Source organism: Hemibagrus wyckioides, linkage group LG18 (genome assembly GCF_019097595.1).
Source record: "Hemibagrus wyckioides isolate EC202008001 linkage group LG18, SWU_Hwy_1.0, whole genome shotgun sequence".
Taxonomy (NCBI): Eukaryota; Metazoa; Chordata; class Actinopteri; order Siluriformes; family Bagridae; genus Hemibagrus; species Hemibagrus wyckioides.
The window spans coordinates 20906061-20918532 of record NC_080727.1 but is presented as its reverse complement, the minus strand read 5'-3'; the positions used below and the strand labels follow the sequence as shown (position 1 = coordinate 20918532).

At 39.4% G+C, this 12472-nt stretch overlaps 1 protein-coding gene across 2 annotated transcripts in view; it reads right to left on the bottom strand.

Annotated features, from left to right (window-relative positions):
- Positions 1–1222: 1222 nt before the first annotated feature.
- Positions 1223–12472, bottom strand: part of pcxa (pyruvate carboxylase a) — a 162548-nt gene continuing 151298 nt past the window's right edge. For both annotated transcript variants that reach the window (XM_058415127.1, XM_058415126.1), the window contains exons 18-21: positions 11732–11911; positions 6699–6947; positions 6471–6611; positions 1223–4666 (exon numbers count right to left, since the gene is read on the bottom strand). In XM_058415127.1, coding sequence (XP_058271110.1) covers positions 4415–4666; positions 6471–6611; positions 6699–6947; positions 11732–11911 — 822 coding nt within the window. In that variant the 3' untranslated portion in view covers positions 1223–4414. The remainder of the gene's footprint in view (positions 4667–6470; positions 6612–6698; positions 6948–11731; positions 11912–12472) is intronic.

The window sequence follows — 12472 nt, the reverse complement described above, 5'->3', positions numbered from 1 at the left end:
GGGCCATGTTGCATTAAATATTCAAATCAAAGTTATACCACTGATACCATTTATAGGGGATGTGTTAGCTTAGTGGTTACGGTGTTAGACTATTGAATGGAAGGTTGTGAATTTGAATCCTAGGGCTGCCACTGCTGGGCCCATGAGCAAGGCTCTTAACCCTCAGTTGTATAAAATTACACAAAAATGTAAGTCACTCTGGATAAGGATGTCTGCCAAATGCCATAAATGTAAATTTATATACAGTGGGGTTCATGTCTGAGACCCAACTTTTAAAACCAAAAGCTTTAAAACAATAAAAGGAAATTTAACCTTTAATTTTGAATCTTCAACATTCAGCACTATTTCACTGAGCTTCATCTCTTCTGTTGAAGCACATGTTCAAGTAACAGTCTGAAGGATTTGAGTTGTCAAGAATTGTCAAGAATGTTACTGAGCTGAGCTGGACACACGTGTGCGCACGCACACACACACACACACACACACACACACAACCAAGATCTGGTCTCAAAGGAGAACTGAACTGTGCTGGACACGGACACACACACATACATAACACACACGCACAAAAAAGAACTGGACTGTGCTGGACATAGTCAGACGCATACACACTAAATGTCCTGTTTACACGCACATGCCACTTTACATTTATATTCATATTAGTCTTGTCACATGTGTCACTTTAATAATTGCAATAACTGTATACACTGTTCTTTCTTTGTCTAACATTGTCTTTGCACAAAGTCGGCCTATATGTTGTTTGTCTGCACTGTCTTGTCTTCCTGTGCACTTCTGTTGTACGTCTTAAAGATTGCACCTTAAGTATAGTTTTAATTTTTAAATTATAGTTTAATTTTTTTTTTATCTCTATGTTATAGCTCTATGTTTGTCTGCGTCACTGTACTTTGTCTTTATGTGTAGCACCTTTGGTCTAGGAGGAACGTTGTTTCACTTCACTGTGTACTGCATCTGCAATATATGGTTGAAGTGACAATAAAGCTTCTTTGACTTTGAAGAACTTGTGGAGACCATCTTGGGTACAATAAAACCAAAAGAGGGACATACTGTAGTAACTAAATCTAAACTTAAATAAAATAAAGTAATAAAAGAATGCAGAATTCTTTACTGATCTTTTGACCACCAGGTTCTTCCTCATATTTTCAGACATATAAACCCCTCTGTATGAATTTGATTCCAAATAACCAGAAGCAAGCAATCAGTCTGTTATCCTTTTTTTTTTATTTTATTTTATATCAGTCTTTTATTTTCCAAGATGGACCAAAAGTTTATGATGAATTAGTATTTGCATAAACGCTTACAAATCATTAACATCACATATGGAAGGGAAATGAATGCACATCAAGATAACAAACTATTAAATCTATCATTCCGAACACATCTGTAAGATTAATTCCATTTCTCTGCAGCAGGATCCCAATTATTAATGCGTACATGCCTACAAATTTAGCATAATGAATCTCATTACTTGAAATAAGTGCAGGAAACGTAATTGTTCCATTTGTAAGACCCTCATCTACCAGGAAGTAAACAATAGTTGTTTAGTAAAACTTGTTACATGTCAGTAAAACATTATATTTCTTTTCGTTAAACCTGTTGAGGAAAAACGAGTTTATGCCACAAGGAAGACCAAATACAAGTGAATAGTGGTGGCATTGAGAAGTTCAGAGCCTTTCTTCACCTCAGGAACATTGTAGTATGCAAACTGTGATGGACAGAACTAGAAATATATAGAACGCTGTGGAACACAGTGGATGTCAGTACGACTAGTAAACAGGTAGGAGAGATGAGAGAGAGGACTGCAGCTACTGACCGAAGACCGGAAAAACAAAGCCTGGTCTGATGAATTTCAAATTCTGCTGAGGAATACAGACAGTAGGGTCAGAATTCATGGACCCATTTCTTATCATGTCTTACAGACTTACAAACAAAACACTTTGATCTGTTTCTCTGTACTGAGAAAACAGATTATGACCTAAATACTAACGAGAGTCTAAGGGTAGCTGTTGGGGCAGTAAATCACCGTTTAAAAGAATCTATCTTCAGTACAAACTTGGTATAAATCGTTTTTTTAGATGTAAGAAGTCAATCATTCATCTTCAGAAAGCGCTTTATCCTGGTCAGGCTCAGGGTAGATCCAGAGCCTTTCCCGGGAATCAGATGAAGCAGGAATACATTATTAATGAGTGGCAGGACACCATACACTCACAAATTCAACACCTAAGGGCAGTTAAGAACAGCCAAACCACCTGATAGCATGGATTTGGTAGGTGGAAAGAAACCAGTGACCCCAGAGGAAACCAGTGAACAGGAGAACATGTGGAATTCCACACAGACAGTACCCTAAGCTTCAGATTGAACTGGTGACCCGGGAGCTGAGCAAGCTGTCCAAATACCTCAATTTCTGACAAAACAACAGTAAGAAACTTCCCATTGCTCTACTAAGATAAGAAAAAAAAGTTTGTAGCATCTCAGAATTTTTTTGCTTTCTGCCAGACTGCTTATGGATACCACAAATCTTCAGGAAATTAAAAAGTAAACAGAAGCTGTAGAAGCTATATCAATTCTCATACCTGTCTGATAATTGCACCTTTATTGCTGGTGTAATGGTTGTTGTGTTGCACTCTTATTACTGTTTGATAGATTTTAACAACTGCCCTTAGACTCCACCTAGGAGTTTCAGTAAATGGGTTTTGCGGTTGATTCCTCACTGTTGTAAAAAAAAATTCTTCTCTGTAACTATTTCACATATACTGCAGATGCTCTGAAGGGAACATCAGGTCAAAAATCTCTTGAGCAGCCATTCCAGTTTACTTTTCACTAATGCACGGCATGACAAGGATTTTCCAGTTCTCTAATATCATCAATTTACAGTTTTAGCATGCGAGTTGTATCTAAAATTAGCCTGGTTAACATGGTTACACCAGACCTCTTTAACTGTTTTGAGATGTTGATGTTAAGAGGTTAAAAGACAGCAATAGTGATCAAACGTTAGTCCCCAATTTAACAGTACTCCACAGCCGAAGCTGAGGCACTCCAGGTGTTGCCTAATGGATTACCAATTCGCCACTATTCAAGTGTATGAACGCTCGGTGTTGAGTGCTCTCCATAGACGCCTCTTGCAAACCTCACATTTGATTTCCAGCTACAAAAAGATAACACTTCAATTGAGAAACCTCCAGTGGCAGTGCTGTAGTGAGGAAAGGGAAAGGAACAGAAGGGAAGGGAAGGGGCAGTGCTGTAATGAGGAGAAGAAAGAAAAGGGAAGGTGAAGGAAAGGAAAGGTGAAGGGAAGATGAAGGAAAGTAGCAGTGCTGTGGGAAGGGAAGGGAAGGGAAGGAAAGGATCTCTGAAGGCTGAAACATAGTGTGCCTGATCCCAGGAGGAATGTAACAGGACTGGTGTGATATTCACATTCAGGGGCAAATTGGAACAATAATTCAAGATCAGCGTCAAGGAACAAGCTTCCTGCTAACTCTGCATTCTCCAGCAGCTCTGAGACTCCAGGGTTTCAGTGGACCTCATCTCACCATCAATGCTCATTGTGATAATTGAAACTCAGCCAAGAATGCATCAGTGGCCAGCCAGCCAACCCTTTAACTCTACTGCGGTTTACCCAGAATGCATTAGTCAGAGCTCTCAGTGCTACAAAAGGGCCATACACATTCACTATGACAATACTATTTTACTTTATGTACGGACTTTACCTAACAATTAAAAATTCTGAAATGATCTCAACTGAACAGAAAAAGGTAGAAAGCTAAGGTACAGGTCACATGGGCACTTTTCTTCTCATTTCTCTTTTGGTTTATTCAGGATTAAAGGCAACACCTAAAAGGTTACGGTACAAGAAATTAGCTGCTATTTATAGATTTATTTTTCTGCAAATTTGTGTCTACTCATAATTGTCACCATTTTCATTTATTGCATGATTTTCTTCTTAATTAGAAATCTTTTTACTGCCACAATCCTATTTCTACATATTTCTAAGACATAATGACATCAACATTAACCGAGACACTCAATGTTAATGTAACACTAGTTTCCAGCTCATGGATCATTAGCTCTGGTGATTACACATGACAGGTGATTATGTAAAATAGATTCAGATGACACGAAAACAAGAACTCTTCCGACACCCAGTGCACAAACACTAATTTCCGGATACATTAGGAAATAACTATGTGTAGATCATTTAAGACTAAATATTGAACTCCCTCCCTCCCTCTGTCAGTTCCAAAATCTGTGCATACATCTGCTTCAAAATGTGTGTGCGCTTCTGTTTGTGTGTGTGTGTGTGTGTGTGTGTGTGTGTTTGTGCTTGTGTACAGCCCCATACAGGAGCTGATAACAATTTTCAGAGCTGTGTCCTGGAAGCCTCGTGATGTGGCTCGCTTTACTCTGTGATCTCCAGAATGAGGTCGTCTCCTTCCAGGGTGCTGTCGACTTTGACGTAAACTTTAGCCACGGTGCCAGAAAGCGGCGAGTTCACCACCGTCTCCATCTTCATGGCGCTGAGGACGCACAGAGGCTGGCCTTTTTCCACCTTCTGGCCCTCTTTGACCTTGACCTCCACCACTTTCCCTGGCATTGGTGCTCCCACCTGGCCCCGCACATCCTTCAGAGCCTTTGGGTGGAAGTGCATCTCCTGCAGCAGCAGACAAAGAGGACGTTAGACTATTGATTGAAGTACGGCAAAGGGCACGAGGAAAAGGAGACAGACAGTAATAAAGAAGGAGGAAGCAGGGGTTGTCAAATGGTAGACTCTGGTCTGGATGTGGAACTCGGCAGAGTGTTTCATTAGAGCTGAGCACTTGAAAAAAATCTGTAGCAGAGCTTATTCATGGATCGATGGATGGATCAATGGATGGGTGGGTTGGTGGGTTTTTCGGTGGGTTAATTGATAGGGTTGCTTGATTTTGTGGATGGATGGATAGATAGATTAATGAATGGATAGACAGATTAATGAATGGATAAATGGATGGATGGATGGATGGATAGATTAATGAATGGATAAATGGATGGATGGATGGGTGGTTGGTGGGTTTTTCGGTGGGTTAATTCATAGGGTTGCTTGATTTTATGGATGGATGGATGGATCGTTGGGTGGATGGAAGGATGGATGGGTGGATTTTTAGGTGGGTTGATTGGGTTGCTTGATTTTGTGGATGGATGGATGGAAGTGGGACTTTTAATAGGAAACTGCATAAATGTCTCATGTATGCAACTATCTATTCAGCCAATCAGGTGGCAGCAGCACAATGCATACAATCCTGCAGATACATGTCAAGAGCTTCAGTTAACATTCACATAAAACATCAGAATGGGAAGAATGCAATCTCTGTGACTTTAACCATGGCACGGTTGTTAGTACCAGAAGGCTGGTTTGAGCATTTCAGAAACTGCTGATCTCCTGGGATTTTTACACACAATCTCTAGAGTTTAAAAAGAATGTTTTCAAAAAAACACCAAGAATCTGAAGCCAGATTTGGTTAGTCTGTGCCTATGATTCAGATTCCAGTTTATGGTCTTCTGCTGTTGTAGCCCATCAACCTCAAGGTTCTATGATTTGTTCATGGTTTTTTGCTCACCATGATTCTAAAGTATGATTATTTGAGTTACTATATCCTTCCTGGCATCTCACACCAACCTGGCCATATCCTCTGCCCTCTCATCAACATGCCATTTCCACCCACAGAACTGTCACTCACTCAGTGTTTTTTGTGTGAAATTCTAAGGAGATCAGTAGTTTATGAAATACTAATACCATCCCATCTGGTACCAGCAACCATGCCATGATCTAAGTCACAGAGCTTTAGAATTTTTCTTCATTCGGATGTTTGATGTAAACATTAGCTGAAGCTAGAGAGTCAATCGTTAATTGTAGTGGCCTAAATGACAATTCTTTTTGGTTTTGGAAAGAGAACAACCCAGTTGGTCAGAAAATGTTGTGGGTTTCCACTGAATGTGCCTTTGTACAAAAGATGCTTCATGTTCCACAGATGAAATGTGCTGGCCAGGATGGACAAGATAGTACCATCTTTAAATATGATTGCCAACAAATTAGCGGTGTATTTTAGCGGTGTTAGCGGTGTATTTAATCTAGAAACTCATTAAGAGTCTCTGAATTTGGTCTGCTGTTTCCCCTCACTGCTGCCCTACATGGTGGACTACAAAGACAGCCAATAAGTAAATAGTGAACAAGTGAGTGAGGGAGCGATTTTAGACACAGCACTTTATTCTATAAAAGCGTATAGTGTATTATAGGAATGCTGAACCAGCAAGGGTACGCTAATCTACTGCAGTTCATTATAGGATTCCTAGATACACAAGCTACTTTTAGACATGACTACAGAACTCCCCAAACAGTGCGATACAGTGAGATGTCAAAGTGGCCTGAATGAATCAGATGACAAATCATGAGTGTAGAATTTGTGTACAGATATTTATACCTTTAGGGCCACGGTGTCTTTGACCAGAACAGATCTCAGCTGACCATTGAGCTCGAAGAAGACCTCTCTCTGACCGGCTTTATTTAGATCCCCTAGTGCCAGAGCTTTAATATGAAGAATCTTCCCTCTCTCGAGCTCCACCTGTGTGAAATATTAAAAAGACTAATGTCAGCATGTACAAAATGTGTGTACAAAAGACGTGTGCAATCTTGGGAGACCGAACGGCACCTCAAATTCCTCTGCGATCTTTGGCCCATCGAGGAAGAGGCGTGTGTTGAGGCAGTCGACAGGTCCGAAGTTGGTGGTGAACTCCTTGAACTCCTGGAACACTTTGGGGTACATGGCTGCAGACATCACGTCCTCTGGGGTGATGTCATCACCGTGCGACTCATGCAGCCTCTTCTCCAAAGCCTTGAAGTCCATCTCGGGAAGCGAAGCACCTGGACGACCCTCTATACGAGGCAGCGATTTCAACACCTGCACCAGATATGATCCGTTACACGACTCCGGAGAACCCGGACAAGGATTAACGGCAACACCGGAATGTAGTTTAAATGTAGCCTCCCTTAGAGAGACTGTAAGCTCTCCACTCTGACCACTCATGCATGGAGGACCCATATGCACATATGTCGGCAGTTGAGTACTTATAATCCCCCAGAGCCTGACACAAAAGTATACGAATATTTATATATGGTCGTTACAGCAAGCACAATTAATCCTCCCCTCTTTTCCTCTCTATTTGCTTCCATTTGAGAGGCTAGACGAATCAGCTGCATAGCACTCCTTAAGGACATCCTTTGAGTGGTGGCGGTTATAAGTGTAAATGAAACGTTAATATTTGATGCAGATTTCGCTTATGCCTTACTCTGGTGGAGGAAATGCCTTGAAACATGCTTTGGGCTCAAATCAAACACTTTTTGATATCCGTAGGCAAACGCTAAAAAAAAAGCTGAGCGTTGTTAATATTGCAATATTTTATTTGTATGCTGCAAATGTGGGGCAATGCAAGGCACATGTTTGTTATCCATGAAGCATGCCATGGAGATGGCCTATTTATTTGCAAGCAGTGCGCACAATAAATTAGCCAAACTGCAGAAGGGACGCACATTTGTCTGGGAAACAATTGATCCTGCACAGGAATGGCTGCTGGGTAATTGGGGCATGAATGGCAAATGGGGAAGATGAGCTTTTCCTCTAGCTGACAAGAGCGAGACGCAAGAGATGGCTATAAACAGAATGGTTTTATTTAAAGAGAGAAAGAAAACGACAAAGCCAACATGACGGAGATGGAGAGATCAAGCCATCTCAGCAAAAAAGAAAAGAAATGTTGAATTTTGGCTCGTCTGATTCACATGCTAATGTGAACCAGAGATGCGCTCTCTAAACAATATATTATATATATATATATATATATATATATATATATATATATATATATATATATATATATATATATATATATATATATATATATATTCCCCCGAACTTGATAAAGCGCCTCTACAGAGCATACATAAACTTTGCTACCATTTTCTGCTTCGTCTGTACTCATAAAGCTTTATGAATGTCCTAATGATTCTTTGTAATTTAGTAACAATGCCCTTGAAAGCATTTTTACAAACTCGAATAATGCATCAAAAAGCTCCGGCGAAGTACTATAATTAATTCCTTGATGACTTGTAAACACTGAAACATATCCCTGCTCATTATAAAACCACCTACCCATGCTGCATTACTGTCACAGCTGATAGGGACCTAAGCACCATTATAAGACATAATAGTGTTCTTTTCTCTTTTTTTTACGGATTATAAAAAATGTCGAATTTAAAATGTTATCACTGGGTGCTTCAAGTGACTAATATTTAAAGCTGTGAAGCACTTTAACCTTTATTTTTCTAAGGAAGGAAGTGGAAGCGATTAAACCCTGACTCATTACAGAACACGTCTATAAACACTGGGGACGTAACCAGATATGAATATGGAGTGAACAGATTACGTGTTCTAAATGGATGCAAATATTTGTTTATTTTTAGAAAGGTTGACAGAAAGGTTCACGTAGCATCTAGAGGAGAGCGGAGATCCCGAGGTTTTTACTTTCGTGCGAACGTAGATGAGCTCTCGGACATAAAGCTCGCAGGACATTGTGTTCATTAATTCGAAGCCAATTCATTTACAGCATTCATTCATTTTTTTGTAGTCTGTTACAAGTAGTTTGCTCCAGGAGCCAGAACCTAAAAACTGCTCAACAAAGACACAAAATAAAACTATATATCTACCAGTCAAGTCACAAAAGCAATATCTTCTTTTTATTTATTTATTATCCATAAAGGCCATGCAGAAAAGATTTTTCCGCAGAGGTCTTCAGGAATTCCTTATGCACGTTTCTCGTCCATCATTGTTAAGATCTTCCTGGAAACGTGAGCATTATTATAAGCACTGCGTCCCTGCTTCAGAGGAGATTCTGACTGGACGTGTGTCCGGCGAACGTAACAAACCTCTCTGATATAACAAACCCAAGCCACTGAAGTCGATTTGATGCAACAAATATCATGAGGTAGAATTTTTTGAAAAATACAAACACAAATTTCCTCAATTTGGGAAGACATCATTGTTCTGAAAGATAGTCCTCTCATTTAGTCAGCAGAAAGCTTGCCAAAAAATGTGGAGGATATCTGCTCAAGACTGATTATAAACTCGAGTGAATAAAATGTCCGGCAAACTGCTGTTTGTTCTTATATTTTGTGAATTTAAAAAAATACCATTTTCTTCAGCAGCTCTGTATATTTTTTTTAAAGTTCAAGACTCTTTTTAATAATCCCTTTTTCCAGTGAAATACACACCATTATTATTATTATTATTATTATTATTATTATTATTATATTATTAAGAATTAATTAATTTATTATTATTTTTATTTATTTATCTGTAATTTGCAGTTCACTCAACTGCTTTCGAAATATCATATTTACAAATAAAGACTCTTTTTAATAATCCCTTTTTCCAGTGAAATACACACCATTATTATTATTATTATTTTTATTTTGTATTTAAGAATTTATTTATTTATTTAATTTATTTATTTATCTGTAATTTGCAGTTCACTCAACAGCTTTTGACTGCTTTGCTTTACAAATCTCAAGACTCTTTTCAATAATCCCTTTTTCCAGTGAAATACACACCATTATTATTATTATTAAAGATTTTTATTTATTTATTTATTTATCTGTAATTTGCAGTTCACTCAACTGCTTTGGACTGCTTTGCTTTACAAATATCAAGACTCTTCAATAATCCCTTTTTAAAGTGAAATACAAACCATTATTATTATTATTATTCAAGATTTTTATTTATTTATTTATTTCTCTGTAATTTGCATTTCACTCAACAGCTTTGGTCTGCTTTGCTTTACAAATATCAAGATGTTTTTACTTGCTATATATTTTCCCATTCGTCTTTTTCTGTGTTTGGTTGTAAATAACCACAGCATGTAGATTTCATTTTCTATTTCAAGTTGAACCAGCAGCTTGGAACGATATATGCGCAATGTGAACGAACAGGTAATAGTCTTATACTCCTAGAAAGCACCTGCCATCTGCCAAAAAACACTTTCCATCCAGTGCCAAGATCAGATTAAAGAGACTAACTGCTCACGTTATAATGAACTCCGCGGAGAGAACTTATCCGGCACTTAATACACACAAGGAAGAGCAAACCAGTAAAATTACAACATGCCTCATTTTCTCAGCAGAGAATGTGCTGGAAAAGCTGAAACGAAATTATGTGTTGGGAGTTTAGAGCATATAGATGCTTTTGGAGTCTGTACATCAATTAGATTATGGAAAAAAGAGGGGGTTTTTTTTATCCTGGAAAGCTTTAATTATCAGCTTCATTTGGCTGTTTTATGTCTGTGCTATGCAGTTTTATGAGAAGAATTAAAAGGTTTATGAAAAAGGAATGCAGATGAGAGTTATAACCTTTAAATGACCCGAAATTGCGTCACTCTTATATAATGGTTTACTAATAGTTAAAACTAGGTTACTAATAGGTACTCTAACCCTAAAACTAACCCTAGTTTACTGCTTAAATCAATCCTCCACCCTGCACCACCATTCATATTAACCTCATCAAAATGCAATCTTCGACACCTTCTGATGCTTATTTTGTTCTATAACTACGCCGAATTTTTATTAGTTTAATTATTTTCACTTTGGTTATCAGTTTTCTGCATTACCCAATGGGATACGCAGTGGGATTTAGCCCTTGACTCATTTCTTCCTAAAAGAGAGTGCTGCAGCAGGGCTTTAGTCATTTAGTCTGACCAGCTCACTCAACTCCTCATCCCTACACTCTGCTAGGGCTGGATGTTATAAAGATATATTATTAATTCATTTTATTAATAATCTTTTGTAAACCAGGTACAACCTTCTGACATGTCACATGATGGACCCCTGAGCATGCTTTTTGTCCTCATTGCTGGACCTGAGCATGCTTTTTGTTCTCATTGCTGGAAACAAGCATGCTATTTCTCCTCATTGCTGGACCTGAGCATGCAGCTTTTTCTCCTCATTTCTGGACATTAACATGCTTTTTATCTTTGTTGCTGGACCTGGGCATGCTTTTTTCTACTCATTGCTGGAAATGAGAATGTTTTTTCTCCTCATTGCTGGACATGAGTATGCTGTTTGTCTGCATTGAATGCTTTTTCTCCTCATTGCTGGACATAAGCATGCTTTTTCTCTTCATTGCTGGACCTGAGCAGGCTTTTCCTCCTCATTTCTGGACCTAATCATGCGTTTTGTCCTCATTGCTGGACTTAATTGTGCTTTTTGTTCTCATTGCTCGATCCCTAAGCATGCGTTTTGTCCTCATTGCTGGACCTAATTGTGCTTTTTGTTCTCATTACTGTATCCCTAAGCATGCTTTTTGTCCTCATTGTGGGACCCCAGAGCATGCTTTTCATCCTCATTGCTGGATCCCTAAGCATGCTTTTTGTCCTCATTGCTGGACCTAATTGTGCTTTTTGTTGTAACTGCTGGATCCCTAAGCATGTTTTTTGTCCTCATTGTGGGACCCAAGAGCATGCTTTTTGTCCTCATTGCTGGAGCCATAAGCAGGCTTTTTTCCCCTTATTGCTGGACCCCTGATTATACTTTTTCTCCTTCATGTTGAAGATTATTTACTTTTCCCTGTTCTTAAACATGCAGTTTTCATTCAAGTAGATCTCGGTCTTACCTTATCATTTAAGTTCAGCTAGGTCTTACCTTAGACCTGAACGGCTCCGGGAAGCCTCCATGAGGGATGCCGATGTGGCCCTGCAGGAACTCCACCACCGAGAGAGGGAAGGAGAGCTCGTCGGCCCGCTCTTCCACCTCGGCCCGTGTCAGGGAGTTCTGCACCATGAACTGCGCCAGGTCTCCCACAATCTTTGAAGAGGGAGTCACCTGGAGAGAGACAGAGAGAGACAGAGAGAGAGAGAGAGAGAGAGAGAGAGAGACGTGAGTCATAGAAGTTTACCTCAATCTCTTAAACACCGTAGCCTCTACAATCCATTACTAGTCTTTGTGAAGTTGGCTGAAAGGATATGACTCAGACTAGATTACATTTATAGTCACCCCCAACCATCAGCATGAAGGCAAGGGAAAATTAAATGGAGTGACTGAGACGATGGAGAGGCTGTAATGAAAACCAGTGTTCGCGCGCCACACAAACGCTATGGTACATGTTTGCCTGTTCCGCTCGGGCTGAAGACGAGTACACAACAGCAGCCATTAATTAAACAGCAGGAAATAAAAAGCAGCAAGGTGAGACCAAATATGCACGGATGTCATCGACTGAGGAGGCGAACGGATAAAAGGGCACACGGATCAAAATCGCTGAGGAGCTGTAATTTGCTTAAAACAACTTATCGGAGCTGTCTCTGTGCCAAAGGAACCCATGACAGGATCACACCCCTCCTGTGTGATGTTTATGCCGTTTTCTATTTTTACTACGACTGAAAGGAT